Genomic DNA, 27,934 nt, shown 5'->3' with positions numbered 1-27,934 from the left:
ATTGAGCAACCGGCCGACACACTTACGAAGACGTTTCCTGTCTCATTATGCAAAAGCGTTATCCAAAGCAAAGTGTTAATAAATAACTGATGCTGCTCCAATAAACAATTGGGTTTTTTTTGGTAACTTTATTGACAATAGTTCAGAAATACAGCAGAAGCCGTCCAACTATCATGGTTACGCCTTGCTCTGCTTACACCCGAATAGACGCACAGCTGGCGCATGACGTCAAGAGGGGCGGGGCTGGCATGGCGACTGGAGTAACAGCTGAGGAGCTAGTGCGGTCCCGGTAAACACAACGTGACTCCCGGTCATGGAGAGTCCCAGCCAGGTGACCGAAGCTGCTGGGGGCGGTGCCGATGTGACTGACAGCTCTGTGAGATCTGATCCCGGTAAATCTGCGGAGAAGTACCCTGTAAACTCCGAGGAAGGCAGCGCCCAACCCCGGTTACCGGTGACAGCGGATGGAGAGCTTCCAGCTGGACGTTCCAGGGAGATGCAGGAGGCCGGGAAAGCTGAACAGTCCATGGGGGACGTGCAAACCGAGGCGGCCGCGAAACCTCCGAGCAGCGAGAGCCCTCTGAATGCGAACACAGACACCGAGCCTGGGCTGGAGAAGATAGGTGGCGAGGCCTTACCGGTCCCGTGCTCACTCACCCCCGAGGAACAGAGCAGCAATGGCCAAAGCCTGCCTGGAGGGTCCCAGAGCCTGGACTCACTGGAGTCTTTCTCCAACCTCCCCTCCTGCCCCAGCTCGGACTTAAATAGCGAAGGGGCGGATGAGAAGGTACCCGGGGCAGTCGATGATGATGATGATGAAGAAGAGGGTAAAGACAATCAAGCCGCCAGGGAAAGGTACCCCGGCCAGTCCGTCTATCACATAAAATGGATCCGCTGGAAGGAGCAGAGCACCCCCATAGTCACTCAGAATGAGAACGGACCGTGCCCTTTGCTGGCCATCATGAATGTCCTGCTGTTATCATGGAAGGTATTTAAACCTCAGCATTCAGCAGTCTCAGTCTAGTATACACAGTCAGTCTGGCACTTATCCTGGCTGCGTGTGATAGGTGTTGGTCAGCAGCCCTGATGCAGCAGGTGTTTGCCTGTACATGCATAACGTTCTGTTATTCACAATATTTCCATCACTAGGACATCGTTTGCAAGTAAGGGTTAAAACCACCACATTAGCTGTTTCCAAATTGATGATGTCAGTTTCAGGAGAAACATCTTCAGTAGGGTAACTGGTCTACGAATTGGTAATCGTGAAACATTCCATTGGTTTCCATGGTGATTGCCCCACACAAGTTGTTTAGCCTGCATTTACAAATAGTGTTATAATAGCAACTGAAGTTGTGTGCCCTAAGTCTGCCATAAGTATGGGTTTCGGGGAACATTGTGAGCTTCAGGATCATTGTGAATGTGTCTGTGTGATGTATTGAACTGTAATTGACTGAATAACATCACCTGCGGACATGACAGATCACTACAGGAAATGATGATGTCATTAATCCTCTAAGATCACAGTCATGGTCCTTCACATGGTAGAGACGGTCAGACCAGTAAACCTGGGTACCTAGTGAGTTGTGTAGCTCCTTGTTACTTGAATGTGAAAATATGCTTAAAAAAACAGTGAATTAAGACCTGGTTGGTGATCTGTAAACTGGCGGGTGCCTGGCATAAAGTTACTGGAAGAAACCTTAATGGTGGATGTTGTGTACTTTACACCAGTGATGATATACTTCGTTTTAAATGATGTCGGTGTGTTTAGCGGCCAAAGTCATTTTCATTGACACCAGGAAAGCAGTGTATTTCTTATAAACAGCTAAAAATTTCACTTACCATTGCCATCCAGCTCTGTGATTGTTCAATAGTTGTATGCTTTTCAGATATTTTAATAATTGAATATTCTTTATTACATTTATTTATTGTATGGCATTAACATGTTTGTATGTATTGGTGTATGGGGTTAGCATGCCTGTGTGTGTGTTGTAGGGTGGTAGTGTTTGTGGGTATATGATAGTGTGTGTATGTTAAGGTATGGTGTTACATGTGTACATGTATGTATGTATGACACACAAGCCAGTCCGGTTGTCAGTGTATGGAGTGTCACAGGTGAGCATAAGGTTAGTGATGCCTGGGATGGGAAGAGGAGAAGGAGCAGCAGAAAGAATATGTACGGTGGTCGTGTGAGTGGGTGTTAAAGCAAGTTCAAGGTCCCCTATACTAACGCGCATGCATGCTAACACTAGGCTTGCTCCTGTTCTCCTAAGGGGTGCTGATGGCGGCCATACTTCTAAATGGAGTAAAACATTCCTCACACAACTGTTGTTTACTCCAAAGCTGCTGAACTTGGCTGGCAAATGCGCCTGACCTGCCAAACAATTTCTATTACACGTTAATAACGGTCATTGTGTTTCAGTTACAATCTGTACAAATCAAGAAACTAAACCTATGCACGTTATGCTTTGCAGCGGTGGTCTATGTGGTGTATGTTTTGTGAGCCTGAGTGAAAGATTTTTTTTCATGGTAAATATCGGTTAACCCCTAAATTCGGCCGCAGATCTCACTTCATTGAGTCGAACTTTTAAACCAAATCAACAATCTAGTTGGCATACACCAGCAGTATGTGTTTTATTCATTAGTGGTACCCATTTAACTATATATATATGTAAAGATAAAAGAATATAATAATAAAAGGTTTGGATTATTTTACAATGACAAACGCAAATATTCCTGTTTAAAAATAGATAAAAAATAACAGCGGCTTAATTATCTGCAAAACTATTTCTGATGCGTTTCTTTTTTACATTTTTGTTGCAAACGTACTCAGAATAAAGCTCTAATTTCCTTGTTTCAGAAGTCAGTTTAGCAAATAATCCAAGTTGTGAGACATTGTATCCGATTAGAGATTAGTGATAAAAGGTAACTTCTATTTAGTGAGCTTTTGTTCGGTCTCTTTTTCTGATGTCGATGACGTTTTGTGTAGCTGTTTGGAGCCGGGCAGATATTGATACCATCCTGCTGGGAACGCGGTGTGTCCAGGGACTTTAATCTAATACATTCATTAAAGTAGGTGCATTAAACTTTAGTTGCCGTGGCTCTTGCAACCTGTCCAGACCTTATAAACATCATAATGTTGTTAGCAGGAGACAGTACACATTTCACAAAACTGTAATTTAGCATCATTAGTTTATTTGTATTATAGCATAGTTTTAAGTATCTCTGTAAATTGATACAAATAGCTCCAGGATCCGTCTTACTCCAACCATGAAACAAAACTTTAAAAGTTACTAAATACAAGCAAGCTGCCGATTATAAGGAATTGCGTGCCAATGCATACTAGCGCATGGAATGGCTACCTAATATTAATTGCTAACTGACAATAGGCTTTCGTTAAGTGGACATGTACGTGAAATGCCAAAATGGGTGCTAATGTCAGAAAATTGGAAAAATATTCACTTAGTTTAATAAAACCATTATTTGCGGCGGACCCTTTTTGTGAAAACACAATGATCTCAGATGTTTGCAGCGGTAGACCCGCTATAGAATATCGTAAACACCGTATCTAGCTAATCGGCTTAGAAGCAGCAATGGGGCCTGCTTGGAATGTATGGATCATTTTAGAATAATTCTCAGGACCGTTTAAAATTACTTACACCAAAGATGTATAAGAGGTTGGACCAGTTAATGGAACTTCATTGTGAAGACTTTTTGTTTAAAAGGAAAAGATTTACCCAATAATTTAATAATGTATAACAAGAAAACACGCTGCAATGCTGCCATCTATATATATATATATATATATATATATATATATATATATATATATATATATATATATATATAATTCATTCTAACAAAGCATATTCACATTGGAATTGTTCATTGTGCTAGTCTCAATGTCTCAACTGATACCCAGTATATTGTGGATATTAGCATGTCGCTAGTAGATACATTTTGGCATTTTTAAAACCATGTCATTTGTAACAGCCGATATCTTAATATAGTTTATTTTTTTGCTGAGTGGAGTATTAGAAATTTTTAATTACAGCAAAACCAGCTAAGACCAAGAAAATAAGACTATTTATGGAAATGTAAACTTTTTTGCTTCGGGCTACATAGTGGGGGAAACACCTTGTATCAAATGGTTGTTTCACACGTCCCAAATGCACTTTGATATCAAAGTGAATACATGGCATATTAAAGGTGCTTAATTATTACACGATTGTATATGCGATGTGAATTCCTCTTTTGATCTTTTTAGGCGATCTATAATTACTGTGTCAGTATTCCGCATTCTATAATGGGATGTATATACCAAGAAACCTGCCTTAAATACTGATGTAAGGGAGCTGAAACCACAGCCCTCCTACAAACTCGCATGTCAACTATCACTTTAGTGAATAAAAGGCAACATCTGTTAGGTTTTAGTACCTCCCCATCTAACATGTATATATGTGTGTGTGTGTGTATATATATATATCGAGAGAGACTACCCCCGTCCTCTAAAACCTCCCTTCATTAAGCAAGTGGTTACATGAGCTGGTTTGCTACTGCCCATGCACTGCAACCACTCTTCAAGTATGGTGCCTGCTTGAGAAAATGCAGCTGGGAAGGGAAGAAATGAAGGGAGTAATCAATTTGTGTCCCGTAAAATCCACTTGCGTAGGCAAAATTGACTCCCGATAAGCATTTATATAAATTAATGTGCGAAACTGACATTTCACATGCAAATTCTGTTTTTCAGGTGAAATTACCCCCTATGATGGAAATAATTACTGTGGAGCAGCTCATGGAGTATCTAGGTAAGCAAAAAAAGGAATAGGAAAAGGAATAGCTTGTAGGAATAGGAGTAGCCAATCACTGGTTGGAAATCAAAAGGAGCGCTTGATTGCATGCATTGGGGGCTTCTTAGACCCCCTTGAATTCTTACACTGGCTTGCATTGAGTATACTACCCATATGCACTGGTAAGCAAGAAATGTGTTCAATTCTGATTAATCCCTCGTACATTTGTAAGGCAAAAAATATTCATTAAAAAGGTGCAGTCATATACATTAAAGTGCATATGATGACTGGCGTGCCCCTGTAATAGGTGACTTTGTATCACATCTCCCTACGAAGCTCAACCATCCTCTTAGCTGTCGGGGAATTGTTGGCACTGTCTTCCATAGCAGCTTTTACATTACATTTATTCATACAGCACCGGGAGATTCAATGTAATAAGGAGAAGAGGGCTCTGCTCTTGCAAGCTTAAAATCTAGTCAGTGGTTGATGGGGTAGTGAAACAGTAGCAGAGGGCTGCTTGGATGTGAGGAGCTGATGGGGTCTGGATCTGTAGAGGTTATTGATCTTCATATTGCTTGATTAGGATGATGGCTGAGAATGTAAGGTGGAAAGGATGTACACTCGGAATAGGTGGGTTTTTAGAGAGAAGACCGGATAACAAATGGGATTGTGATTTGTGGGGGTAGGATGCCTTCACCTGAGTGGTTAGTGATGGGGAGGGTATGAAGAAAGAAGAGAATGGCATGTGAGCTAAGGTAGGGTAATGGGAGGGATGTTGACTGGGGGGGGGTTGTCAAGTGGAAAGGGAGATAAGATCTATTTAAGGAGTAGGGGAAAGAAAAGAAGAGTAAAACATGTAAGGAGTAGGGTGATCGGGATGAGATTTGGTGGGTTACATGTTATTTGCATATTGAGATGGTGTTGCAGTTCTCTGCGGTTTTCCTCCAGTGTAACTCTTATCTGTCCATTTATAAAGATGCAACTGCAGCTATGTTTCCAGGTGAGGCCTTGGAATTTATAGGGATACCTCACAAGTGGCCAGATACGGTGATTGCATATACGATACAGATGTTTCATAAATCACCTTATCAATTGCAATTAAGCTAGATAAGAGGGTACCAAAGTTAACCCTTTGAAATCAGCAGGGTATGGAGACAGGCAGGATAGGGACATACCAGGTGAAAACAAGAGGTTACAGCAGGAGATGAGGGGTTCAGGGGTGCATCAGATGCAATGAGGTAATGATATCTGATAGAGAGGGAGATGATTGCAGGTGAGTAGTTGGATGGAAGCATGAAGACCAGAGAATGATGTCTGGGTAGTCCAGTGTCACTGTTATCGATCCACTTATAAGGAGTCCACTTGGGATGAGGCCATTACAGCTACATTTTCAAGCTGTAGATACCTTTTCTTGTTAAAGAGCTCAGTGTGTTTCAATAAGTATGTATAACATAATTAGCCCTCTGATGTTAAGGAAGCTATAAAAACTATTAATCGCAAGCGTTAGGAGCTGAAACTTGACACGATAAACCACTTTCTCTCTTTTCATGCTTGGGTTCTTTACCTGCACCTGGAAAGATGCTTGCCGGTACCTGCATCTTTGAAGGTGGGCTAGTGGACTAGTTCCACTTATGCCTCCCTTGTTGGGTTGGGCTGACCCTTGCTACATTAGCCGGGTCTGTATTATTTAGGAAACTTAATGCATAGTAAGCGTTTATTGTTTTAACAGCATTTTGCGGTCTGTATGTTACGTTGAATATGTGTCTAGTCTAAATATAACTATATAACTCGGCTCAGTCTGCAGCATATTCTTTCTTTTGGCAACTGTTTCGTTGTATAGGTCCTTGGACTCGAGGCTGCTGTTAGCTTTAATGAACTGTAACAATAGATCTCAACAAATATACCGAGGTGCATCTTTGCTTTGCTCAGTGGTGCAGACGTTGTTGAATTGTAGCTTGCAGAGAGCAGCAATTTATATTCTATTTATAGCATACTGATTACTACCATGAAGAGAAACCTCTCATTTGCTTTTTGTGGCATTTTGCTATTTCTCTGGCGTGGCTGGTTTTTGAACTCTACAAAGATACCGTGTTTCCCCGATAGTAAGACACCCCCGATTGTAAGACGTATCGGGGGTTTCAGAGGGGTCGGCTAATATAAGCCGTACCCCGAAAGTAAGACATATGTCTTACTTTCGGGGAAACACGGGGGATTTGCCGGGTCCGCCACTCTAAGGGGCCGGGAAGTCCCCACCAAGACCGGCCTTACGTGTCTGCGGCCGCACAGGATTTAAATTAAAACATCGGGGTTTTTTTTTAACTTTATTTAACATCCTCCATGTTAAATAAAGTTTTTTTAACTTTATTTAACATGGAGGATGTTAAATAAAGTTGAAAAAAACCCCCGATGTTTTTATTTAAACCCTGTGCGGCCGCAGACCCCTAAGGCCGGCCCCTTAGAGCAGGGCCGACCTTTGGGGTGTGCGACCGCACAGGGCGCCACACTCCAGGGGGTGCCAACCTGCGGCACCCGGCACCCCTCCAGAGACGGACAGTAATGTCCGCCGCTGGAGGAGCAGGCTCGCAAGGGAGCGGTATCGGAGGTCTTTAACAGACCTCCGGCTCCCTTGAGTGATTTTAAGCCGGGTTCAACCCGGCTTAAAATCACTCAAGGGAGCCGGAGGTCTGTTAATGACCTCCGATACCGCTCCCTTGTGATCTGCGCGGCAACAGCTGTTGTGCGCCGGGGTTTCTTGTCAGATCCCGGCGCACAACACTGAAGCCGCGCCCACCGCTGTCCGTGCCCTCTGACCCGGAAGGAGACAAGAACTGAAGAAGAGGAGCGAAGAGGAGGAAAAGAAGCTGAAAGAAGAAAGGAAAGGTAGGAAAGCATTAAGTGAGAGTGGATTGGTGTATATGTGTGTGTGGATTGGTGTATGTGTGTGTGGATTGGTGTATATGTGTGTGGATTGGTGTATATGTGTGTGGATTGGTATATGTGTGTGGATTAGTGTATATGTGTGTGGATTTGTGTATACGTGTGGATTGGTGTATATGTGTGTGGATTGGTATATGTGTGTGGATTAGTGTATATGTGTGTGGATTTGTGTATACGTGTGGATTGGTGTATATGTGTGTGGATTGGTATACGTGTGGATTGGTAGGTGTGTTGATTGGTAAGTGTGTGAGAGTGATGGGTGTTATGCTGTACCATTTCCAATGTCTTTTTCATGATCTAATTATGCTCTAAAAGTACATCATAACTCCCATCACTCTCAATTTTTTCCCAATATAAGACATACCCCGAAAGTAAGACATAGTGGGGCTTTTAGGGATAAAAAGAAAGTAAGACACTGTCTTACTTTCGGGGAAACACGGTAGCTGGCAACCTTCTGCTGTGAGAGCAGAAACAAACTAATACAATGCAGCAACGGGTTTGCTAAGTCATCCACGTGAAGTATGTATCACGCGTGCAAGCAATTACTTTTGTAAGTTGTAGTAATAACTTTTTTTTGGTTGAGCTAATATTCCTTTTAGGGCAAAATCTAAATGTTACCTTAATGATTATGACTTATTCCTGCTCTATACCAACCTTTCCTGACGCATTCCTATGTACTGTATTTAATGCACAGCTCAACATCTTAGACTCTTTTACCTTGGGCTTTTACGAATTCCTTACGCCTAACATCCACTGGCCTCAAACACGTACAATCCAACCACTACTATCGTGTCGGCCATACTATCAGCTTGTACTTATATACTGACAGATTGTTACCGGTACTTTATCACCACGTTTTCCCCACATTGAGCGATATCCCAATATGAAACCACCAGTACTGAGCACATACCTGGGAACCCTCCGGTTTTAAACCGGATGAAGCCTGGGTCTTCTGGCAGTGGCATCTAACCCCACATACTCCCTGCTTTACCCTACCCACTAAACAGGGAGAGCGCTGAGGAAATCTACCATGGGAAGTTCCTAAGTATGGCTGAGCAGGACATGCTGCAGTTCTTTCTGTACAGTACTTAAAACAACAGTCCATTCATAGTCCAGCAACTGCGCTATGATTGGCCGTTCAATTTAAGCCCTGCCGAATGTGGCAATTCCCAAGGTGACGTACCTTTTTATATTTATAGAGATTTTGCGTGTTGTTGCCAAACGCCACATACAATGATCAATCAGTGATGGGTGCCTATTGAACCGGCGTCTGAACTCTCTGAGCCAGTGATAGATGTGAGTGTATTCGGTGCAGGGAGGAGAGGGGCAAATGCATTTTGGGGGTTTTCTGGAGAATCTCCCCAGCATTTGTAAAGCAAAACAACAAGAAAATTAAAGAGACTAAACATTAAAGGACATATAATGGCTAGATTATGGCTTTAAATTACACAGCGCTTTGAAGACACTGTATGCAGCTGAATTTAACATTGTGACATCACTGACAAAATTTACGACCATATTGCACTAAAAATGCAAAATACTACATAAAAGCCCTTACTTGCCGTAGCACTACATGTAAAAATTATAAATCCCTTCGCCCGTTCACCTCTTAAGCCAGAAGTATTAAAAATACTAGCCTATAGGGTACTATATAAGGGATAGATGTGGCCCCCTAGAACATAAAAAAATATGCATGTGGGCTGTATGTCTGTAATCGGGAGATGTTGCCAAACATAAACTGAGGTATTGTTCATCAGTGGCAGCCACTGTGTATAAGAGATTCTAAGGAAATTGCAAAAAAAATCCTTTTTTTATTTTAGTATAGATGTTTTTACATCCTAGCACTCACAATCATCATTGTTTCAAATGCAAGCCCTAAAAAGGGAAGCAAAGGATGTGTAATTTTGTGTGGGTACATCAAACAAGGAAAATGAGAATCTTGATTAAACCCACATATGCCAAAAAACACAGTAATTATGGCACTTGGTAAGGAAGGGCTTAAGCTGTTGAAAGCCCAGTCTTGTCTTAATAATTCTTTAATCATGTAAAACTATAGGGCTTACTCACTAAAGGGATAGTTTTCAGGAAAGTAGTTGTTTCAACTACCTAACTTTTAATTCTGGACTTATTCTTTATGAAAGGCCAACATTGGCAAGCGTGGAGCCTTTTGAGAATTTGCACTGATTCAACTCTACATTATACATTTTCTGTTTGTGCTTGTGTGGGATTAACGTGTTAAAGAATAAAATATCAGAAATGTTAATGTTTATTTGGGCAGTTAATGTTTTTGGAAATGAAGCAACACAGTTAATAGAGTTCGCACAACATGCTGACAATTTTTTCACATTTTCCATTTCATTTATTTCCCGTTGGAGGATCAAAGAGCAACAAATACACATATTGTCAGATCACCTTCGTCCTACCTGAGCACAGTTTGTACTTTTTTGAAAAGTGCGGCTTTGTTCCAAAGAAAATGAATAGCTTGTGCTTTTATGGCCATAAAGCATTGTGATAATCTGTGAGTGCTCTCTAACCACAGCTATTGTTGTTAGCATCGAAAAAAACATCTGAATTGAGGAATACATTGAGTAACACGGAACCTATTCCGTTCAAACATTTCGAAAATATCTTGTATAGATGTTTAGTCTCCCTGTTATGTCTATTACGTATATATACATCTCTTCTATTTCTTTGTGAAGGGCAAATGTTGATCCTATGATTTTTACCAAACTTTTTAAATTTAACCCCTTAAGGACAATGGGCAGTACTTAATACCATTGAAAACAATGCATTTTGAGTCTTGTCATTAAGGGGTTAAGTCCTGTTTCAGCCCGTCAATAGAAATGAAAGTGGCTTCTAAGTGGTATAACACAGTGCTCTACATATAAACTACGGTAATTATAATACATTCTGCTTCTTACTTGGTTTTATTGAGTAAAGACCAAAATGACAGGAGCGTTTACAAGAGTTTTGATTTATGGACGTCCCTTTAGATTCTGAGGTGGTAATCCCAGTGAGCTTCTGCTCAAGGCTAGCTTGGATGGCCCTGTATGAAGCATGTATAAATCAATGAGATGGAAAAGCCATTTCACTGTTTGAACTATGCATCACTCAGGGCCAGATTTTTGCAGAGAAATTTGCCATAAAGGGCAGATATTCTCCTCATTACAAGCACAGTCTGCTTTGAAAGAGATGTCATGTTGAGGTCATACTGCAGTTAAGGTTGGAATTAGAGATTGTGTCTGTCGTGTATGTATATTAATGTAAAATATGAATGTTTGCGTTTGGCTTACATTTAAAAAAGTCTCATAACTTTGGGATCCCCTTGATAATATTTGTACTTTGTATACTTAGCGTATATTTCAGATATCTCACCAATAACCTTTTTTTATGAGTGATTGTAAGCATTGTCCATTCTTTCACAGGAGACTACATTCTTGAGGCAAAACCAAAAGAGATTTCTGAAGTTCAGCGCCTGAACTATGAGCAGGTAAAAGCTAAATGACCCTTCTCACTTCCCAGCTATGATAAAAGACTTCTCAGTTCCCAGCTATGATAAAACTTTTGTGATTCATTTTGATGAATTTTACCTCTGAATTACTTTGTGTGATTGCAGTTAAATGGCACCTCCCTTTTTTTATCAATTCTAGTATGTCTTAAAATTGATTTGAAACAGAATGATGCTATTTTTAATTTAATATCTGTATATTTAGTATGCATATGTGTTCTACTTATGTGGATTTCCACATACGATATGAAATTTCGGGTGATGTGTTATGTCGGCATTTGCTCAGGAGACTTTGTGTCCTAACTTGCGCTAACATCCCTGCTAAACAAGCATCTGTGTCTATAAGGCAGTTTCTTTCAATCGTGTTTATATAGTCTTGCCATTTAATTTAATTTATAACTTAGTGAGATTACTGTAAAATTGGCTACAAACACAGTTTAAAGACATTATTAAATCATGTTTCTAATTGCATATCTTGGAGAATTCATAAACATAATCATTACAATTCAATATAGCAAATCTGTAGTATAGTAAGATCACGTTCCTGCTGCTTTCATTTGTCTACAATTTGCTTTGCATCCTCATGTGCTGCCAGTTAGTAAGGACGGAGCTCTGTGGACGTGGGTTGTTATAAAAAGAATTTCTGTAAAGGATTTTTTGTGAGGTTTTAATAAACTTCAACTTCCTTTTGAGACTGTTGATCACCACCTTCTTCTAGACTCACTTGCTTCTATAGGCATTAGAGATACAGCTCTCTCCTGGATCTCCTCATATCAGTCTAATCGTTCCTTCTCTGTCAACTTCTCTGGCAAGACATCATCGCCCCTTCCACTTTCGGTTGGTGTCCCCCAAGGTTCAGTCCTTGGCCCTCTGCTGTTCTCTCTTTATACTTCATCAACTCATTTGGCCTCCAGTATCATCTATATGCAGATGATACCCAAATCTACCTGTCTTCTCCTGATCTCTCTCCATCTCTCATGTCCCGTATCACCAATTGCTTGTCTGCCAGATCCTGCCGCTTGCACCTAAAAAACGTCTCTCGTATCCGCCCATTCCTCACCCAAGAATCCACAAAAACATTCACTTTCGCTTATCATTTCCCGTCTTGACTACTGCAACACTCCTGGTTGGCACTCCACTGTCTCAACTCTCTCCTCTACAGTTTATCCTAAATGCCGCTGCTAGGCTTATCTTCCTTGCACGTCGCTCCTCTTCTGCTTCCCCCCTCTCTGAAACCCTCCACTGGCTCCAAATTACCTTTAGAATTAAATTTAAAATCCTGGTACTGACATATAAGGCCGTCCGTAATACTGTTCCTCCATACATTTCTGAACTCATTAGCAAATACTCTCCTACTCGATCCCTACGTTCTTCCCATGGGCTCAGGCTCTCCTCCTCACTTATCACCTCTTCCTTTTTTCCCGTCTACAAGATTTCACTCGAGCTGCCCCATATCTCTGGAATCTACTCCCAAGGAACCTTCAGCATTCACCCTCATTCCCGACATCCAAAAAACATCTAAAAACCCACTTCTTCAAAGAAGCTGCACCATCTTAGCTGCTAGAACTTCCTTGTCATTGAGACAACCACCGCACTACCTCTCACCCTTTCTCTGTGCCTTATGTTTGTCACCCCATGTCCCTCTTGATTGTAAGCTTGCGAGCAGGGCTCTCTCCACCTAACGTATCGGTTTGTCTTAGTCTGTCAATTCTTGTCTTGTCGTATCCCTTGAATTTATGTATTCTTTTAAGCGCTGCGTAAACTGTTGGAGCTATATAAATAAAAGAATAATAATTCTTCCAATAAAAGTATTGTAAGTAACGCATGTTTGCAAAGATGTCTTCAGTTGGATTATATAAACTGCATCCTTTCATATTGTATATTAATGAAAGACATCTGCACAAATGGGAAGAGAGTCCTAGAACCTGTTTGTGTGTGTGTGTGTGTGTGTGTTTGGTGTACACATGCCTATGATGATGATTGGGAATATGTTGTATGGAACTTGAATGTATTTGTGTACAGATTTACTGTGGGTTTTGCTACTACATTTTGTCTTTAAGCTTTCAAAGTCTTAATAACTTGATGGTGATGCAAGTTAATATTTCTTTTCACTTATTCTTTGCTAGTTTGCTCGGTAATGATTGTTATGTAGATCATATGTAGATAGATGGAAGGTAATGTTGCTTTTTCCATTTATTACAGAATATGAGTGATGCCATGGCTATCTTGCACAAGCTGCAGACAGGGCTTGACGTTAATGTGAAGTTCACCGGAGTGAGTGTCTTTGAGTACACTCCAGAATGCATTGTCTTTGACCTTCTCGACATACCATTATATCACGGATGGTTGGTGGATCCTCAGGTAGATTTCAAAATGACAATGCTTAAAATGGGCATACAAAATGGACCGATGTTTTTTTTTTAATTTGCCATCCAATTCTGTGTTTCTATTTCTAAATGCCAAATTAAAGACATAATTCTGTGCATTTGAGTTGTAACCTACGCTTTGCATCCTTTACTGTTCATGTTATCCATCACTGACTCTTCTGTATTTAAGTATTGGGCTTATAACCGTTGACTCTAATATCTGTTGTCCTAATGGAAGGTTTAAGACATATATATATATATATATATATATATATATATATATATATATATATATATATATATATACATACATACATACATACATACATACATACATACATACATACATGTTTAAAAATACCTTTATTAACTCAAGCAGGGACTAACTCCCATTAGATTTCATTTGGCCTTTACATTTATTGTGGCTTTTAAGCCTTTTAATCAGTAATGCCTAATTGTAGGGCAATTTCAGTGAGTATAGTTGACTGACAAGTACGTTTTAAAATAAGAGAGTAAAGTATGATTAATCGCCTATAATTACTAATCCTTGCAGTGGCATCACGATTCTAAGATGTGAGCCTTTAATTGAGTATAAAAAAATGCACCAGAAAGCTGTTGAAGGCAAAGAATTTAATTTTATTTGGGTTGCAACAAAACGGGAATGAATGAATTAATGCAATAAATTATAATGATTTCTGTAGCCTCCAAAATCTTCAGGGAGCCAGGAAAGTGTCAGGGTCTAGTAATATTCTTGCTCCAAACACATATTTAACGCAAAGATCAAAAATATTTATGGTTGCTATCCAGGCTTATCTAGTACCTGCTAGCGCACACTCCACCCCAGCTGCACACACGCACACACACTAACATATAATACATCTTTGGGAATCCTATGAAGGGGCCACATAAAAGATCCAAGCATCTGAAATAGTGGTATGCAACATCTCAACATTTACAGGGATACATTAATAACTAATGGAGAAAAGTCCCTTCAGCATCCCCCCCCCGTGACCTAAGTACATTGAACAAGCAGGTGTCAGACGGTCTAGATTCTTTCTCGCATGCAAACAAGGAAGGTTTCCGTAGCAGGTTATGGTTTCCCTGACACATCACTCTAACAGTGAACTGTAAACTGGACAGTTTTACAATTGAGTCGCAGTGTGTTATTGTGATACACATGGCATTTCCTTTGCTTGCCTTTTTAACGCACAAGCTGTATTTGAAGAAATATTCTATTTTAAATCATATCAAAGTGCTGTACATCTACTCGTGTAGTTTATTTCTAGGTCACATCTGGTTTTTTTTGGGGGGTGTCCCAATTGCTCTTTTAACATAATAAGAATCCTATATATACGCTATATGGACAAAAGTATTGTGACACCTCACCATTACGCCAACAATTCTAAATACGTAGACATTAATATGTAGTTGGTCCCGGCTTTTGCAGCTGTAATAGCTTCCAGCTTTCCACAAGATTTTGGAGTGTTTCTGTGGGGATTTTTGCCCGTTCATCCAGTAGAGCATTTTTGAGGTCAGGCACTAATGTTGGACGAGAAGGCCTGGCTCGCAATCTCCTTTCCAGTTCATCCCAAAGGTATTCGATGGGGTGGATCAGGGCTCTGTGCGGGCCGGTCAAGTTCTTCTACACAAAACTCATCCAACCATGTCTTTATTGACCTTGCTTTTTGCGCACTGGGGCATAATCATGCTGTAATAAAAAAGGGTCTTCCCCAAACTGTTCCCACAAAGTTGGAAACCTATCATTGTCCAAAATGTCTTGGTATACTGGAGCATTATGTTTTCCCTTCACCAGAAGTAAGGGCCCCAAACCCTGAAAAAAAAGCCTCATTCCATTATCCCTCCTCCACCAAACTTTACAGCTGGCGCAATGCAGTCAGGCAGGTAACGTTCTCCTGGCATCCACCAAACCCAGAGTCACCCATCAGATTGCCAGGGAAGCAGATTTTGTCATTACACAGAACACATTTCCACTGTCCCGGTGGTGGCGTGCTTTACACCACCCGATCCGACACCTGATATTGTATTTGTTGATGTTAGACTTGCATTCAGCTGCTTGGTCATGGAAGCCGATTCCATGAAGCTCCCACCGCACAGTTTTTGTATGGATATTAATGCCAGTGGAAGTTTCAAACTCTTCCGCTATGGAATCAGCAGAGCATTTGTGACTTTTACGTACCATGCGCCTCAGCACTCGATGACCCCGCAGTGTGATGTTATGTGGTCTTTCATTTCATTTCAACTCAATGTTTATATTTGTAAATCTGATGCAGACTCTTTGTGCGTACTTAGCGTTTTTCTCATTGCATATTGGGGGCTTGTTTTGCTTTCTCTCTTTTAGATTACTGAGGTGGTCAAAGCCGTTGGTAACTGTAGCTATAACCAACTGGTAGAGAAGATCATCTCGTGCAAGCAGTCAGACAGCAGTGAGCTTGTTAGTGAAGGTGGGTGAGTGACTTTGATTACTTTGCCTTTTTGGAGTGGGTTGAGGCGGTTTTTTATTTATTTTTTTAAACATACTTAAACCTGTGTTTTTTTGGTTTTTTTTGAAAGACATAATTGTGGCATAGTTATGGGCCAGATCCCTTTAATGTTGATCTTAAAAATGATTAACATTGAGAACATTGAGGCTTTTTTTAATTTTAATTTTGTCGTGATCTAAAACACCCTGTAGTGCTATTAATGTTAACCATAGAAGCCCATGCATCTCGTTTAACTTCCAACAAAGTAAAGCATTAAGCCATATCATTATTTACAATTGTGCCTGTAATTTATATCTTGCTTGACATTGCAGTCACTGATTACAAAATTAGACTGATTAAAGGAGCTGGTCCACTTAGACAAATTATTAATTGTACTCTGAAGTATGAATCGTATTCAAATAAAACACAAGGTGCGTTTTCAGTATCTATGGCAACAAGATATCAATAACTGCGTTTGTGTCGCGTATTATGGAGGTTCTACATTGAAAATATCTGTGTGGTGATTCACAGAAATGTCCCAAAAGATATAACAAATGCCAGCTCACCGAAATGATGTGGTATAAAAACAAAATCCATTTATTGTAGATGAAGTAAAATACGTAAATCCACAGCAGATATCCAATGGGGTATAAATAATGCTGCGTTTCATGCACCCTCTCACCTATGAAATATGCCTATAAATATACTTAACCCCTCAATTGATCCAACTAGAAAATACGAGGGGGAGGGATAATTGATAGACAAGCACACTTATTTATTAAACATTTGTAATGTTTTGGGTTTTTTTCTCCCTCTGCTCCCTTTGATCACCCTCCCTGCAGATCACACAGTGATCCAGATGCAGAGCTTGTTGAACCTGCCAAAGTGCCATTATTATTATTATTAATAATAAAATATTATCCTAATAGGCAGAGTCGGCCACCTCTGTAAACAACTTCTGTTTTCAGACAGGCTGCCACTTAGTAGATATCAATTATTGACTGTCCTACCCCCCCCCAAAAAAAATGGCAGTTCCTTCAATATAACCCTTCCCAAAATCGAAAGGCAGACGGTTTCCCTCCAATTTACTGCATATAACTCTTCTTTCACATTTGGTTTATCCATCAGTCTTTGATATTAATAGAATTGTACATGCTTAAACAGCTGTGGTATTTAAACATGGCCTCTGAGGGGAGAAGGATACTTCTGTTGTTCGTGTGACAGTATCTCCGCTGGAAAGACACGAGCGCTTAAATATCATACGGCAATAACCAGCGCTTGCTTAAACAAACGATAGTCTATAGGTTGTCCTCTCTAGATTGTGAGATGGTTTGAGCAGGCTGCAGGCCCCTCCACACCGTTTCTGTAAGGTCAATTGTTATGTTATATACTGCCTGTTACATCCTGTTTATCCATTGTACAGCGCTGCTGAATATGACGGTGCTATATAAAACAGTTATTGCCAATAAGCACACTTAACAAGCATATGAGTCATCCATTCAAATGCAATCTTACTAGTGACTAAATACACAGAAATAAGGGATGCTAAAGTCTTCTGGTGTCATATATATATATATATACACCGTATTTGCTCGATTATAAGACGACCCCCCAAATCTGAATATTAATTTAGGAAAAAAATAAAAAGCCTGAATATAAGACGACCCTATAGGAAAAAAGTTTTACCAGTAAATGTTAATTCATCTAAACTATTTTTTTTAAAATAAAAGCTGTGATTGAGAAAAATATTTTGGTTTTACTTCCTTCTATTTTCCAACCTGCCCCCCAGTTATGCACATCTGCCCCAGAAATGCCTTATACCCCCTATATGCCACTGTGCCCCATGATATGCCTTTTAACCCTCTAAATGCCACTGTGCCCCATGATATGCCTTTTAACCCTATATGCCACTGTGCCCCATCATATGCCTTTTGACCCCCTATGTGCCACTCTGCCTCCAGAAATGCCTTATACCCCTATATGCCACTCTGGCATTTAGAGGGTTAAAAGGCATATTATGGGGAAGAGTGGCATATAGGGAGGTTTAAGGCATTCAGGAGGCAGAGTGGCGTATAGAGGATTAAAAAGGCATTTCTGGAGGCAGAGTGGCATTAAGGGGGTTAAAAGGCATTTCACAGCGCACTCTGCCTCCAGAAATGCCTTATGCCCCCCATTTAACACCCCCCCCCAAACTTACCGGTGCTTCTGATTTCCCTGTCATGTAGCCGGGGCAGCGTTCCCTGCACTCTGGTCCCTGACAGCCGGGGAAGGTCTGCGCGATGGACGCAGACAACCCCCGCTGCTAGCCACACCTCCTTCCTGCTGCAGCGGAAGTTGTCTACGCGAATCGCGTAAACATCTACATGCTGCCCCAGCTACACACCGGGGACTCAGAAGTAGCGGTAAGTGGGGCGGGGAGGGATCCAGGTCCCCTGCAGCTGCGGGGGATCTGGATCTTAGTCGTCTCATAGTCAGACCTATTTGAGGTCTGATTATAAGACGACCCGATTATAAGACGAGGGGTATTTTTCAGAGCATTTGCTCTGAAAAAAACCTCGTCTTATAATCGAGCAAATACGGTATATATACATACACAAGCCACTCGTGGGAATTAAAACAAATAAATAGTATCGTCAGTCACTTATTAGAGTAACAAACTCTATACATATACAAACAAAACTGATTCAAAATTCTGATAATAGAAGTGTTGTCTTGCCTAAATATTGAAGAAAAGAGTTGGCCTGTAATCCATTGTGAGATGATATTCTATTTAAGTTTAAGCACAGCTTTAACTAATAAAATTGTCTGAATTGACTATAGGTGCCATATATTATGACATTGAATTTACGTAGATATTTATACTTATGTTTAGAAGCTTACTAAGAAAATGCATACAAGGGTATTTAATGTGGCAGATGCAGAGCCTTTTATTGAAGAGTGTGCACCTTTTCTATTGGCGTAGCTTCTGTTAATATTCTCGGTACCCATATTATTAACCGTTCTATCCTGGAACCAACGTTAATATTTGTAAGCCTACCCTAAGATTGCCTGAGTGGTATTCTCAGGAGCCATGGGCTTACAAGAACCCGTCTGCAGCCAGCCTCCTGCTTGTAGGGAATGAGAGGAGAAAAGCCTGTAGAAAGCTAACCATAAAACTTTTAGTTTACTATCTTATATTTAATAGACCAATTTTATAGTGCACTTACTGCTTTTAAAAGCATATAAAGGATAGTTGTTAAACGGTTTTAGACATGAATAATTAAAAATAATAGGCACTTTTACTGCTCGTAGCTTTTGTTCTAAATAGATAGCATTTTGCGTATTTCCAAATGTAGCATTGTTTTACTTTAAAATGTGTTTTTTGTGCATAATTGCTTCTGTCCAAAATTCTAATACTAGATGTCTCTACTCCCTACCCCACTGATTTTATTATGGGGTCTGGCCAGGTTTCCAGATAACACTAAAGGCAGACTGTAGCCCAAGAAAGTTACATTTTCTCCTTAATGCAAGATGCCTTGCTAACCCTTAAGCATAGGCATTTTACACGAAACAGGAATCGCCAATTCTGCCAAGTAATTTAATCCCAGCTCTGCAGTGCAACACCTGTCCAATAAAACACACAATGTGTGTGATCGGAGCGGAGCACGGTCAGGGCATGTTTGTCAACAACACACAGCAGGGGCTAGCGCTCTCTCTACAGGATTGTTTCTTCACTTGCTGCACAGTATTGTACAGAACATTTTTTGTTTTCTTTGGAGTCTTGGAATTAATGCAGAAGGAGAGAAAGTGTGACTTGCTTTGTTGTGACATTGTAATATCTCTGCTAACATTGTAAATGTATTTTCCTTTAGAGCAGGGCAGTGTTTGTTAAACCAGAACATATTTCTTCCATGTGGTGGATCAGGTCCTGTCTGTAAAAGAGTCCAGGACACCTCTGTGTTTAGATCTTTTCATGTCATAAAATGATTCAGGAATTGTCACCAGGTAGAATCTACATGTTCTGCTTGCATGAAAGGTAGGGGGTTGATTCAAAAACAGTCTATAGATCCAGGGTCATCACATCAAGGAGGTATTTAAAAATAGTAAAGGGGCTAATTGGTTTTTCTGGCACACTGAGCTTCATGATGGTACAATTCATCTGTATATGAAAGAGAAACATCTGAACATTCCAATTTGGCATTTAAATGATATTCTAGAGCCAAATAATTATTAGTAGGTCCCTTGCAACTTATATTATGACCTCCCTGGGGTAGAATCTCCTTCCCTAATATAGCCGGAACATAAGGTGTACACTTATTGTACCTCTCCTTTATTACACTGTGCAAAGTATATTTGTTAGCACTATATAAATATAAATACGGACATGTTTTGAGCCGACTTCTGAACTATGCATTCTCTTTCAGGTTTTGTAGCTGAACAGTTTCTAAGTGGCACAGCTACGCAGCTGACTTACCATGGCTTGAGCGAGCTGACCACCAGCCTGCAAGAAGGAGAGCTATGCGTGTTCTTCAGGAACAATCATTTTAGCACCATGACCAAATATAAGGTATGATATATCATTGGACTGGGACATTTTCGCTACCTGCAGTTGAGGTTTCCCACTAATGACACATCCGCAATGAAGAATACAGACAAACCCTTCCCACAACAACATGTATATGGACACCAAGATGATTTATAATTAAGAAAAACAGTGATGTTTCCAAGATGGCCACTCCTGTTCATTTTCATGGCTGTTCTGCACCTTGTCTGTGTGATGCTGAATACTGATGTAGCTTGTCTATTTAATCATTCCAGGTACCTAATACACTGTAAGTGAAGTGGTATCTCATTCCTTATGCCAATGTTAGCTAATTACATGTTGGATGCAATTGGAAAATGTATTTTGTATATTGGAAAATGAACATCTTGAGTCTGGAGCCAATGTAGACCTCCAGTATCTTTACTCCAAGGTATTGACTTGAGTTATTTTTGCCATACAGCGTCTGATATGAGTTATCACAGTGTGTGTGGTATTTACAGTCACAGCAATCCCTGTGGGATGCCAGAAAAATGGAAATACTGTGATAGCTCACACACCGTTGTAAACATGTAATCGTTTCTGGTTAAAATAAATCATATGCTACTTCGGGATTCCCACTACTGTAGACATGCAAAGAAAAAACAAAATGATCTCTAGAAAGAGCATCTAATAATAATATCTGCCATTGATGTTTTCTGACTTCTGAGAAGCCGCTGCTCATCCATGCTTGTTGTCCGTTAGTTGAAAACTATGACTTCGTTTTCAGGTTCACAGCCCAAATCCTTAGGGCTGTATCACACCAGGATTTTAATCTTTTAGCTCTGTCGGAATAAGCTTTGCGAAAGTGGTGGTTCTAGAATACCGTATTTGCTTGATTATAAGATGCCCCCCAATATTAATTTAGGAGGGGGAAAAGGCCTAGTAGAAGTGCCGGGCAGAAGCGGGAGGCTGTCTCCATGAATCACACAGACATTCACCTACTGCTGGAGAGGAGGATCCGGTCCCTGCAGCTCTGGGGGCGATCTGGAGCTTGGTCAGACCTCTATTTGAGGTTGGATTATAAAACAAGGGGTATTTTTCTGAAAAATCCTTGCCTTATATTCGAGTAAATACGGTATGTTATGGCTCTAGAGTACATCAAAGAGTGGGTTAAAAAGCATACATTGTATAGATACATAAAACTTTTGCTTTCTCAATGATCCCAAGTGTCCTGCAATTGAGAGTTAGCATGGTATTTTAGGAAATGTACCCTATTTCCAGTACTGCTAAACATTGCAAAGAATGCACTCGCTGTGTAAATAATTCACACACACACAACATATATATATATATATATTTATATTATATTATATTATATGTGTGTTAGGTGCCAGTAACAAAATATAGAGGCCAATCAAGATCCAGAAGCGCTGTATAATAGAGAAAGAAGTCTATCTTTACGCAGTAAAGCATTTCCTTGTTTTTATCTCGTTATACCATGTTTTGTTACACTGACCACATGGTTAGATGGTTGTATTAACTGCTATATGTAAGGGAAAATTGTGGTGTTTGTGGCAAGTTCGTGTCATTGGGCTGTATGATCATGGTTTTTTTTTATTGTTTACGCTGTCACCATTTATAAAAATAGTGGCTTTTAGTTGCTACTTGACTTCTCTGCTGTTTTTGTTTTAAAATAGCATAAAATAATGCTGAAAACATCCAGCATAATCAAACAGGTTTCTGCCGAATAGACCAAAAAATGAGAATTATGTGTTATTTTTCTAAGCTATAATTGCATGGGCCTGAATTATCGCTTCATCGTCAAATGCTGGGAGGGCCTTCTGCCAAAACACCCCCCAGGACATTTTCATCAAATTATCCCATAAACAACAAAATATTCCGCTTCAAATGTAAATGCAGAAAAAAATGAACAAAAAGGAAAACATACAAATTTGATTTTTAAGTGTTTTGTTTACTGACAATTTTACATTTTATTGTATTACTTGCATCCAGAAAAGATTGTTTTTATTTTTTACATTCAGGATTTTTTGGTATTCTACGTCATGGATCCAATAACCGTTGTGAATAAAAAGGTGACATTGCAAAGTCCTGCATTTCATAGTATAGCGTCAGGCAGCGTTTTGAGCGCCGATGCGTTATTATTTTTGCTATAGGATTACCCGTAAGCACGGAGGGAGATGTTCAGAAAGAGCAATTCTTATAGTAAATAGTTCTTTTATACCAGAGCAAAGGAATATTTTAATCACCAGAAACACTCCATTGGTTGTTATAACGACAAGACCACGTTTCAAACTGTGCAGCTTTAGTTTTTCTTTCACCTTTTGATCCATTACTACAATTAGTAGGCGTGTCAACAGGGCCGGCACTGCCATGGAGCAGAGAGGGGCAATTTTGAAGAGGCGGCACTTTGCCGCCCGAAGCGCCTCTTTTTTTTTTTTTTAAGCGGAGGAGAGAGTGGGGCGCCTGGTGGTTTCCGCTTATCAAGTTGTCTGTACCCGCTCGGCGCCCCACTCTCTCTAGCTCTGTCTCGGTGCCGACTTGTAATGCTGAGCGCCGGAATATGACGTCATTTCCGGCGCTCAGCAGTGAAGCAGCGTGCACCGTGGCAGAGCAGGGAGACTCGCCACAGGACTGCTGGAAGGTAAGTGAAGTACAGAGGGGGGGGTAGGGTAGATAATGAGGGGGGGCGGCATTTCAAACGTTGCCCCAGGCGGCACTATGTCTTGGGCCGGCCCTGTGTATCAATATGTTAGCGTATCCTTTCCATGAAACTCATGTTTTGTAGAGGCCTGTCTAGCAGTCTGAGATGTTGTCATACATTTTCAAACCATTTTCTGATCCGGAAGTTCTGCGTGAAAATAATGTTACTGAGTTACACTGTGCGATGGGGATAATTTAAATTTTATATATATATATATTTCTGGTTTAACTTGTTTAGTTGCATTACTTGTTAAAATGCAAGTTTGTAACCGAAGCGTTTAGTTGTTCTTCCACGTAACGATGCAATTTCTTGCACAGGGTCTGCTGTACTTGCTGGTGACAGATCAGGGATTTCTCACAGAAGAAAATATTGTCTGGGAAAGCTTACATAATGTGGACGGAGATGGAAACTTCTGTGATTCTGAATTCCATCTGAGACCTCCATCTGATCCAGAAACTGTGTACCAGGGACAGCAAGACCAAATTGACCAGGTAAAGCATGTACGTGCACTACTATCAACTGCATCAGTCTCCATTGAAATGAGCAGAGGAGGGCGAACCATAGATAAGCTGGAGGCAAAACAAAGCCTGGTGTGTCTCATGGAGCCAGAAAGGAACATTGTACACCTGGTTGGAGCTTACCACCAGGCATCTACTCGGTCATACTGCTAGTTTCGCAAAGTATTTAACACCCCCCCCCCTTACTTCCCCTGTAAGGAGGTCGGGAGCACCCTGTTCTCTAGCATAATCATAATGTACCATAATATCTGGGAGTGAACATGTTTACCAGAGAATGGGTAGGAAGAATCATTTCAAAGTAACTAATATCTCCGTCAAATATGTTGGTTAATACAAAACCAAAAAGTTATGTGTTAAAATAAATAATGCTTAGAACATTAGTTGTTGCAGCGGCAGTTGAAATTCAGAGACAATTCAAGGAAGAAATAACACAAATCGAAGTTTCTATGCATGGTAGCGATATTTAATGCTTTAATGTTCAAGCGAAGGTTCATGAAGTTTTTGGAGCAAAGGCGACATTCAATATAACTTCAGTCAAAGATCTGCTGCGGGACAGTTTCTTAATCGGGATTAAATGTCAGTCAAATATCGGTGAGATGTGATAACTGTATGTACAGTATAATGGAGACATATTCAATAGCTGCCTATTGTTCTGCATTCATGTGATAGCTGAGTGTCCCTTTAAATGAAAAAGCATTTACGAGTAGAATAGAGTACTTTACTTAAAATTCCTTCAGTAATAATAAGCTCTAGTCCTGGCTCGCACAAGAATTGTGAAATGCTTTGGGCAACCAGGAGTGTGTACCAACTGAGCATCGTTTAAACGCGTTAAACAAACTTTTCTTCTTGACTATAGTCGCTGGGGTTATTACTCTAGTCCTCACTGGCGTACACGAACCCTGTGAATGAAAACTATGTAGCTGCCTACAAAATGGCACTATTAAGCTGTGTGTGTGTGGATCAAAATGATTTTCTTGGGTTGCTGTCTCACAATTCAGTGCTCTGGGCAAAAGCAATCAATGTTAAAAAAACATAACCTTGTAGGTATGTATTAATCATTGGTCGTGTCATTATTGGACTAATTGTCTCCCTGAAGTAGCTGGCATATTTATTTTTTACAAAAATTGGAAGATTCTAGTGTCCTGTTTCTTCCAGGCACCCCACAGGTATCCTTTATTTAACATGGATATTTTGTTTATGTGCTCATAGCGTTATGCTTACATGAACACATCTTCCAATCTTCCAAAACTTTATGTTTAGTCTACTTAATGACACTACAATCTGCTTGGTACAAAACCAAAACAGAGGATGAGAATATTGTGAATTAGTTTAAATAGTTAAGGGTTTGATTGACCATTGTTGTTAAAACCAACATTTATAATTGAATATTATGTATCCCTTGGGCTGACTCTTCCAGTAAAATAATGAGCCACTTGGATAGTGAGAGAGTTAAACCGGCACTGAACTGGGGAAAAAGCACTCATATGAGGCCCTCAGCAGGAGTTTTATCTGCAGATAGGGCTTTTTATTTAATCAAATAGCGTTTAGCAGAATCACAACAGGGCTCTTTATTATGTTTTTTTACTCCAACACTCAAGTAGAACATTCCATTTGATTTTTGCCTTCAGCATGAGATCCCACTGATGTGTTTGGTGATTGAATACTTTTGTCATATTACCGCCATGTCTTACGGCAAAGCTTATGAAACCTTAATACATTATTTATCAGGCCTACGACAAATGCTGACAGCTCCCTATAATTACTTATTTTAAGGTTTAGAAGTGTGCATTGAACTTCCAGCTTCTATGAAATTACATTTTATTTCCCAATTCTGTACATCACGTCCATGCAGCACACAGTGTTGGCGAATCCCTCACACCGCAACAATGCATTACGCCTTTGTTCAGATGGAATATTTAGTTGAAAAATAGAATCTCTAAAATTGTTTGTGGTACCTAAAAAATGTATCTCTATAATTCCTGTGGTTTTAGAACCTGTGTGCCTTAGTGAAATCATAAGACGCATGAGTGAGATTTCATTAATAAAGTGTTGTTCTCAGACCCATATCAAAAAAACGAATGCACTGTCATTGAGCAGCAAGCCTTTCCGAGATACATTTGCTGTTATGCATAACAGTGTAGCTGTGAGGGAGTGCCTTGTCCTGGAAAAAATCGATGTATTAAATAAGACTGGCGGTAGCATCATGTGTGGCGGAGAGCTGAATAGGTACATCCAAGGATCAGTAGCATTGGAATTTTGGAGTGCAGTAATAAGTAGTTATTTAATCTTTCGTGTATATGTTTGATGTGCTTGGAGCTGTTGATGATAAAGGTGCCTCTCCAGATGGAAAGAGGGCTGAGGAAATATGCTCTTGTTGAAGCACTCAGTGTCTTCTCCAACTGGTATCCAACAGTGTAGGCATATTATGGTTTCAACACAAGTGAATGTTTGTCTAGGTTTTTTCCCATCTTTTTCAATGGAAGAGATTAGAAAAGCCAATAAGGCAGCAGTAACAATATCATGTATATTGGAAGGTAAATGTATATGTAATCTTGGTCTCAGTGTGAAACATTCTTCTCCTGCTGGATGTTGTGCAATATCCATTTCTGTTTGTAACTGCTAGCATAGAAGGAAAATACATTTATTAAATAATAATAAACATACCGGACAGTCTTTGGATCCCAAATACTTCACGCCAGCTTGCTTGAAAGTATTTTTTTTCACTCCTGATTTTAACATTCGGTTTCTATCATACACTACAAGAGGGGAGGTCTATGGATCTCTGCAGCAAATGATTTGGACATGACACACATGAACAGATGGTGGGACTTTGCAGGTAGGGCTTTGTTTGCCATTTGTGTGATAGCTTGTCTCTTTTCCAGGATTATCTCATAGCTCTGTCTCTTCAACAAGAACAGCAGAATCAAGACATTGACTGGGAGCAGATTCCAGAAGGTATCAGTGACTTAGAACTAGCCAAAAAACTCCAGGAGGAGGAAGACAAAAGAGCCTCTCAGTATTATCAGGAGCAGGAGCAGGCAGCAGCTGCTGCACCAGCCCAGGTATAGCATCGTGATTTATTATTTCCACTGTAGAATAAATGTACATTTCCAGAAGACATTTGTAACAATGTTTCTGGATTGCTTTGCACCCATGTGTGGTAAAAAAAAAAAATCTCTGACATCCTTTTGGGTGGGCAGCTCTCTTTTGCAAGGTTCTGTGTGTGGTTCCTTTGTGCTAATGAGGCGCTAAAACATATTTCCTCCCAGTGTGAATTCATCAGGAGTGGAATGCAAGGGTTGAAAAAAACAGCTAGACCTCATACAGTAATTCTGGCTGATTGCAGCTATAGCCCCTGTGATTGCTAGATGAATGACGTAGCATACAGACCAGGACGGAAAAAGATGTACATTCTTAGTGTAGTTAAAGGAAAAGTTATGCTCCTTTCCAGATGGCAAACTGTTGGTTGATTACTTATTTATCATTGCATCCTCTAAATCTCACTTGTTCAGTGCATGAACCCTTTCAGTCACTGAGTGGCACAACGGATGTCCATATAGGTGCCTCTTCCATTGGCACAGAAGCCTGATCAAGAAACTAGGGTGTAGTCCGCAAAGCCAAGGAGTTTTTGCAGTGCAGATTGTGCTATTGAAATCTCAATTATTTTCCCCTCATATGTGTATGTGTATAAACTTACAAAGCTTCTCATATAATCAGGTAACAAGAATTGTTACTGGTTGACATTTGAAAAATATAAAATATGTGTGGGGTTCGTTTTTCTTTCTAACCATCTTTGCCATTTTATTTAAGCCAGGGCAGCAGCCTCAGGCAGCCGCGAGTCCATCAGGTGGCCGTCCACCAGGAGCCAGTGAGCGGAAGAGGAAAGAGCCACGGGAGAAAGAGAAAGAGAAGAATACCTGTGTCCTTTTGTAAGGAAAAGATGACCTTTCATGGCCAATAAGACCATATTCAGAGGAAACACTAAGAAGGCATGGTATTGCACAGAGAAAGGGAAGGAGACACCTGTTAATATGCCATCTGTGCCTGAAGAAACCCCTGTTCTTTCAGTTTGAAAAGGGGAATTTACTACAGACCATGTGCAGTTTTACCCACTA

General features: G+C 40.2%; 1 protein-coding gene across 1 annotated transcript; it reads left to right on the top strand.

The window, feature by feature from the left end:
- The first annotated feature begins 240 nt into the window (after positions 1 to 240).
- MINDY2 (MINDY lysine 48 deubiquitinase 2) lies at positions 241 to 27,934 on the top strand. The gene is made up of 9 exons (XM_053464878.1): positions 241 to 988; positions 4,748 to 4,805; positions 11,150 to 11,214; positions 13,435 to 13,593; positions 15,958 to 16,060; positions 20,482 to 20,624; positions 23,619 to 23,792; positions 26,702 to 26,881; positions 27,630 to 27,934. Exons 1-9 carry the CDS (start codon positions 314 to 316, stop codon positions 27,750 to 27,752), a joined length of 1,680 nt encoding a protein of 559 aa, XP_053320853.1. The 5' UTR covers positions 241 to 313; the 3' UTR covers positions 27,753 to 27,934.

The sequence above is a fragment of the Spea bombifrons genome, chromosome 4 (genome assembly GCF_027358695.1).
Source record: "Spea bombifrons isolate aSpeBom1 chromosome 4, aSpeBom1.2.pri, whole genome shotgun sequence".
NCBI lineage: Eukaryota > Metazoa > Chordata > Amphibia > Anura > Pelobatidae > Spea > Spea bombifrons.
The sequence above is the reverse complement of the archived record's forward strand: the minus strand, read 5'-3'. Positions and strand labels throughout refer to the sequence as shown.

Bases quoted from the DNA above. Each gene is read 5' to 3' on its own strand.
- MINDY2 (XM_053464878.1), top strand. From the start codon at position 314: ATGGAGAGTCCCAGCCAGGTGACCGAAGCTGCTGGGGGCGGTGCCGAT. The intron at 989-4,747 runs GTATTTAAACCT...TCTGTTTTTCAG, and splicing joins TCCTGCTGTTATCATGGAAG to GTGAAATTACCCCCTATGAT. The intron at 11,215-13,434 runs GTAAAAGCTAAA...CATTTATTACAG, and splicing joins AGCGCCTGAACTATGAGCAG to AATATGAGTGATGCCATGGC.